This window comes from Triticum dicoccoides, chromosome 6B, assembly GCF_002162155.2.
Source record: "Triticum dicoccoides isolate Atlit2015 ecotype Zavitan chromosome 6B, WEW_v2.0, whole genome shotgun sequence".
In the NCBI taxonomy this organism is placed as follows: Eukaryota; Viridiplantae; Streptophyta; class Magnoliopsida; order Poales; family Poaceae; genus Triticum; species Triticum dicoccoides.
Window position 1 is genome coordinate 415,934,039 of NC_041391.1, and position 6,921 is coordinate 415,940,959.

The 6,921-nt window shown below is 45.8% G+C and overlaps 1 protein-coding gene across 1 annotated transcript; it reads right to left on the reverse strand.

Moving 5' to 3' along the window:
• Positions 1 to 3,687: 3,687 nt before the first annotated feature.
• On the reverse strand, positions 3,688 to 5,789 carry LOC119321172. The gene is made up of 3 exons (XM_037594974.1): positions 5,297 to 5,789; positions 4,008 to 4,172; positions 3,688 to 3,924 (listed from the first exon to the last, which is right to left on the reverse strand). The coding sequence occupies exons 1-2, from the start codon at positions 5,787 to 5,789 to the stop codon at positions 4,018 to 4,020; spliced, it is 648 nt and encodes a 215-aa protein (XP_037450871.1). The 3' UTR covers positions 3,688 to 3,924; positions 4,008 to 4,017.
• Positions 5,790 to 6,921: the final 1,132 nt, after the last annotated feature.

The window sequence follows — 6,921 nt, forward strand, 5'->3', positions numbered from 1 at the left end:
CTTCACCAAGAGCTGCCGTTTGTTCCCAGCTCCACTTAGATGCCTTCCGCGCCTCATTTGGTGGCCGGAACGGCCAAAACCACTTCCACCGCCGCGTCGGGCTCGCCGGCGGCTAGTCATCGGCGTGTTTGACTTTGACCTTGACCAGGGTGGGCCCAGTTTGACTCCCCGGAGTCTATGACAAGTGGGGCCCCCCTCTGCTAATTAACCCAGATTAGTTTTAACTAATTAAGTTAGTTTAGTTAACTGCTGACATGCGGGACCCACTGGTCAGTTTGACCTGGACCAGTCCGTTGACTTACTGAGGTCAGCATGACCTCATGCTGACGCAGTAATCCTTTTCTGGAATTAAAATAAATCCAGAATGATTTATAAATTCCAGAAAATAACCCAAACTTCAAAAATCATAAGAATTAATCTGTAGCTCCAAATGCAAAGTTTTATATATGAAAAATGATCAGAAAAATCCAATCTATCCATCTGTACTGGTTTCATGCATGTTTAAGCAAGTTAACCTGATGTTTAGAGCAGAACTAAATAAAGCACTTTAAAGGGCCATCTATGAGTTTGAACTTGAATCTTTGATTCAAAATGATTCAAACCCATTTGGTCTTAGTTGCATTAGCCCAACACACTCATATTGCCATGTTTCATGCATGCATCATATTGTTGCATATTGTTTGGTGATGTTTGTGTATCGTGCTCTTTGCGGCAGGTTCTGCCTCTGAGGAGTACCGTGATTACCGTAACGAAGAACCATATCAGTGCATCGACCCATCAGGCAAGCAACCAACCATTTGATCATATCGGTACAATCCCATGTTCTCGCTCCTGCTCTCTTTTACTGCATTAAGACAACACGTTTCAAACTGCTGTGTGCTACGATAGTTGAACCCATTTCCTCTGCATGACCTGTCATTGCCACAGTAACTAGATGAAACCCACTAGCATGTGTAGGAGTTGTTTGAGCCATATGTATGTGTTGTTCCTACCTTGCTATGCCTGCTATGCTTAGAGTCGTGTCAGGTCTGGTCCATCTGGGTGATGGGCTAGAGTGAAATGATCATGCCGGTAATGAGAGTGATGTGGTGAACACGATTTGGTAAAGGTATCGATGAGAGGCCATGTAGGAGTACATGGTGGGTTGTTTCATTGAGGCCGTCCCTAAGCACTGAGATCTGTATGTGTGATTTAAGAATCAGCTACTACCATGCATTGGGCCCGAAACCAATGGACCCTCTCGACTTCTTATTCACCCTAGTCTTCTGTCCAGGAGTTGCAAGTAGTTTCTGGTGTTTGTAGCCTACTGGAGGCCGTGGACAGCGCTGACCGTAGGGGTGGGCTGTGATGCAGTAGGTACGTGGCACGGTGTACCGAATACCCGTTAGGTATCTCGGGAACCCTGTACACATCGTTCGGGGCCGTATGGGAAACCTCGGCCGGACTCCCTGCGGATGGAACCTGGATAGGCGATAAACCTGGACTAGAGACTTAGGTGTTTAGGTAGGTCGTGGCCGACACCCACGTTGGGCTTCCGCTTGAAGGTTGCCGAGTACATGTCGTGTAAACGGCGGTAAGTGGTGAGAGCGTGTGTGAAGAAGTACACCCCTGCAGGGTTAACATAATCTATTCGAATAGCCGCGTCCGCGGTAAAGGACTACTTGGTTGCCTATACAGTTCATAGACAAGTGAATGGATACTACTAAAAATCTCAAGATAAGTGTGAGTGCCGGGGATGGCTCTTTCGTAGGATGACGGAGGTGGATCCTCGGTGGTGTATTGAAGTGGTGACTAGTGGACTCGTGTGCGCAAAATCATTTCAAGTTGGTGTATCGTAGGATAGCTTAGCCAAGAGTCAAAACTGGCTTGCTGCAATAACCCCACCAACCCTTCTTGATAATATGCATGTATATAGGATCTGATGTAAGTCTTGCTGAGTACCTTTGTACTCATGTTGCTATAATTTACATTTTACAGAAGACGCTGCAACCCCTTCTGATGGGTTCTTCGTAGACGTTGACATCGATGAGTAGACCGAGGCCCAGGTGGTGATCCTGAGCTTGTGAAGGACCACGTAGTATAGACAGGCTTTCTCAAGCCTCTTTTATTTTACTAGTTGTCTGTACCCAGACAAGTTACTTCCGCTGTTGGCTTGTATGTCTGTATGACTTGAATGCTGGGTCGTGTGACCCGTACTTGTGTGTATGCTATGTATGGCTCCCTGAGCCTTAAATAAAGTACTTGTGTTGTAGAGTCATGTTGTGATGCCTTGTTGTATTTGCACATATCGAGCATATTGTGTGTACGATTGAAATGCTTGGTATGTGTGGGGTCTGACTATCTAGTTGTTTATTCTTAGTAGCCTCTCTTACCGGAAAATGTCTCCTAGTGTCTCCACTAAGCCTTGGTAGCTTGCTACTGCTCCGGAACACTTAGGCCGGCCGGCATGTGTCCTTCTTTGTTCCTGTGTCTGTCCCTTCGGGGAAATGCACGCGATGGATACCGGAGTCCTGTTAGCCCGCTACAGCCCGGTTTACCGGAGTCCTGCTAGCCCAGTGCTACAGTCCGGATTCACTCGCTGCTGACCGACACGTTTGATGCTGGGTCATGGATGCATGTCCCTGTAAGTCTGTGCCACTTTGAGTTTACGACTAGCCATGTCAGCCCGGGCTCCTTACCATATGGATGCTAGCGACACTATCATATACGTGTGCCAAAAGGCGCAAACGGTCCCGGGCTAAGGTAAGACGACACCCGTGGGAATACCGTGCGTGAGGCCGCAAAGTGATATGAGGTGTTACATGCTAGATCGATGTGGCATCGAGTCGGGGTCCTGACAGCTACACTATTCTGCTCTCGACCAATTTTACAAGGAACAAACTCCCTAGCAACCATATGAGCTTTAATCTCTACGTCAAGATGACCATAGGCTGATCTGGAAAGTGTGGCGTCTGTGAGGGTTGCCAATGCATTCGAAGAATCCGATTGGACTATCACCAGCATGTCTGAATGTTGAATGGCCAAAGCCATACCTTGCATGATTGCATGAATTTCCACTTCAAGGGCGTTATTGCAATGAAAAATGTATCCATGTGCCACAAAGATCGTAGTCCCGTCCCCGTTCCGCAGTACCATTCCAGCATAAGCACGCCCATCATGGCTTGAAAAAGAACCATCAACAGATAGGGCTACCCAGCCTGTTGGTGGGCGAGGCCATGGAACAGGGGTTGGTGCATATTTTCTGCTCACGACACGTCCATCCTCTGATATTGGCATCTTTCCTTTTTAATATCTCTTCCATACTAAATTTCCTTGCCAAATGAAGTGACTTGTAATAGTTGTCCAAGTAATCAACAGTAGCTTGAACCGGGGTCTCGCCCTTTCCATGAGTAATATCACGTAGCTGTCATATTCGCCAAATGGTCATAATCACCATGTCCCTAGTGTGTGCTGGGCAATTTGATAGGACTAGTAAGTGTGCACGTGTAATGCACGTTTTAAACGTTAAGAGCAACTCCAATGCAAAGACTCATTTTGTCCGTTTGGATCATCCGGACACAAAACTTGGCCCAACGGGGCGACCCAAATGGACTCATTTCTAGCTTTCCAAATGTTGAGCGAACAAGATTAGGTGTATAATGGCAAGGTTTAAATCTAGATGATGAGCAGACAAGATTAGGTGTATAATGGAAGAAGGATAAAGGTTTGGGTCTAGTATATCAGATTTGAGTCCATAAGAAAACCAAAATGTTACACATAAGTTGAAAGAACATAGCATGATAAAACTTCTGCCTTTCAGGAAAATCATCACACACATACCATGCAAGCACCACATGAGACAATCAAGCCATATACCATGATTACGATATAAGTCCAAGAAAGCTTCCAAATACAACTTCCTGCTTATTCAGCGAGGATTCAAAACTGTCAAGTTGCAAAAACATAGGTTATGGTATATTCCTTGTTTGATGCAATTGCTAAAAAGATGAAAGGTCTGCCAAACATACATTGGTTAAATCAACTCGGATGATTCTGACGACGACCGCGGTATGACCGTCTGAGCGGTTCCATCGGACAGCAAGGATGGGCACCCATGGCAATGCCAGCGTCGGCGGTGGCAGGCTCCTCTCCTTGAAGAGCTGGACGTCGGGATTTTCTCACGAAATATGCACCTAATTGAACATGAATCGAACTTGAAAAGATCCATCACACACATACTGTTCCATGAAAGACATATTTATTTAAAGTAAGCTGATATGAATAAATAGCACTTATTATTGCCATTCTGGTTGTTCATGCAAGTGGTTGTATCTACAACACATTACTACCTTTATCGAATTTAGGGCAACAACTGAAATCATTTTTACTAAGCTGGTCCAATAAGAAGAAAGACTTAATAATGACATGACTTTGCCATAAACTTAACAGTCTTCTTATCTCTACTTATGACTAATGAAGATCGGTTTCCCTGCAAGTATTAAGATTGTACCAGAACTGAATTAGTCATTTTGGTGCTAACAAATAAGCATAGAATTTAGTAATGTACAAATGATTCAGGAGTCAGGACACACTTGTGGAGAATAAATTACTGAAGCAAGTTCTGGTTGTTGTTTCTTCATATCAATTTTGTGAGTCTTTTTCTCAAACATGCATCTTGTATTAGAAGACCGCCAAGAAGGGAAGCAAAATAAAGAAATTAAGCAGAGTATTATCTATGTAATCCTCCATAGCATATTTAAATCAAGCAAGCCACCTAACATAGCAAAGGATACCATTAAAAATAGCTACAAACAATCTCATCCGCCTTTCATTATAAGGATACAAGGCCGACATGTCTCCAAATTGCTGAGAAAAGGCTAAATAGTAATCTGAGATTCTGACCAGTAAGTTTACTGGCTCAAGCATCTAAGCCTAGACCATTACTTAGCATGAATTACTGGCTAAGGGTAATCACGAATAGGCATACACAAAGGAGGATTACATGCGTGAAACCACATGTGCTATCATTTCATAGGCATACACACGAACACCTGCTGTGCTAGAACGAACATGGCAATGTATGTGACTGAAATCAGAAGACAACTGAAGAAGATTGTATCAAGCAAGATAAAAGATGCACCCCCAATTTAACTCACCTATGTTTGATCCATTTTGGCTAGCTCCAGCGACAGTGGCAAAAGCAGGAAGGAGAAACACGGTGGCGGCAGCAGCAACGACAGAGGAGAGACCGTGTTGCAACGACATGGAAGAGAGATAGTAGAACCGGGCGCTACGCCAGCTGGGGGAGAGGACTTACCAGCACAGCGACGGTCTTGGTGCCTGCGATAGCACCGAAGGCCATCAGCGGCGCGCTCGGGTGAGCCGGCGGCGACACACTGGGAATAGGCGGAAGAGCGCGCTCCAGACGCGCGGTGGCCGGCCGTGGGGTGCAGGCATGTGGCGTCCGCGGTGAACAGACTGCGGTGGCGATGGTGAACGTCCTGGCACTGCCGCAGCGGATCCCCATCGAGAGAGCGGAGGCGGTCGGCCGCGGTGGGATTTGGGCGCGGCAGCGTCGGCGGTGGAGCGCGCTTCTCCTTGAGGAGCTGGACGCCGGCAAGCTCCTCGCCTCTGGAGTAGGCGGTGTGGTCGCCAGAGAGCCTCGCAAGGGAATTCGCGTGGAGGCAGTCGGCCGCGGTGGAGGTTGGGCGCGGCAGCGTCGGCCGTGGTGGGCGACTCCCGATCCGTGATTGTAGGGATAGTAGTTCGAGTACTTCTCTCCTGGTGGATGGTGGAGTATGGTCAGTCATGAAAAATTACTAAGTGCACACGATAGAAGTAGTAGATTAATAAGGACTGTTAGATTAAGAATTGTGGGTCTAATTATGTGGTGCTGATTAGTCTGTGTGTTGTTGTGGGACTAATTACGGGGTGCCTTTAAAAAAGTTCTTGTTTGATTGTTTAATAGTAATGAAGAAGATGAAGATGAAGATTTGCAAGAGCCAATTTTTCCCTTTTTCAATTGGACGCGTCTAGGGAGCAGCCGTGTGCTCCCTAGCGTTTCCTGGCGGCCTGCCCTGATAGGCCCCGAAAAGGTAAGTTTCTGTCCCCCCTCGATCAGAAAGGGGACGTTCCCCCGCGATCACAACCTGCTCCACCACCCCGACTCACGTGATTCTTTTCCATCCTACTTTTCTCCATCCCCACCTCTCCTCCCCTCCTATTCCCTTCCAGCCGTCCCAAAAGAGAGACATCTTCTTCTCCCCCAAGAAAGAGGCAAGGTTCATCCTGCTCAGATCTCAAAAGCTTCAAGCCTGCAATACGGACGGCGTCCATGAAACTGTTGATCTAAACACATCTAGAAGCAGCAGAAGCAGGCAAGTTCAGAGGTAAAAAGTTGTAGATCTGCTCACCTTCCCCAAGCCCCAGCCCTCTCCAGCATCTTCTGTAGAAAAAAATGGAGCCGCTTCTTGATTTTCTCCATCTGTGTTTCGTCCTGTTTTCATATGAACGATTTTTAACCCTATGTTGATTATTGAATCATCTGCCTGCTTCTGCTGATTGTAAGCATGTGTCAAGTAGAAAAAAAAGGATGAACATCATGGCTGATGGTTTGATGGGTTGTAGAAAGTAACTTGCATCGTAACTTGTATGAAGTTAGGCAAAAAAAATATTGTCTGCAGCAACTTGCATTGTAAACCTAGGCAAAAAAATCATTGCTTGCATTATCAACTTGTAAAAAAAATGAACACTAGGCAAGTAATACTGTGAAAAACATGCAACTCATGGCTGATGGAAAAGCAACTTGGAATAAAGAGGTAGGCAAGAAAGCTATTGTGAAGAAGCAAGTGATGTATAAAAGCTAAAATCTACTACAAATGGTTTATCGTTGGTACTTTTATTCACCAGTGACAAAAAAAAGTGAGGTTTAATTTACCTTTC

Excerpts from the sequence above, each read along its gene's own strand:
- LOC119321172 (XM_037594974.1), bottom strand. The coding sequence starts at position 5,789 with ATGACTGACCATACTCCACCATCCACCAGGAGAGAAGTACTCGAACTA. Across the intron at positions 4,173-5,296 it reads CCAAGACCGTCGCTGTGCTG|GTGCATATTTCGTGAGAAAA; the intron begins GTAAGTCCTCTC and ends ATGTTCAATTAG.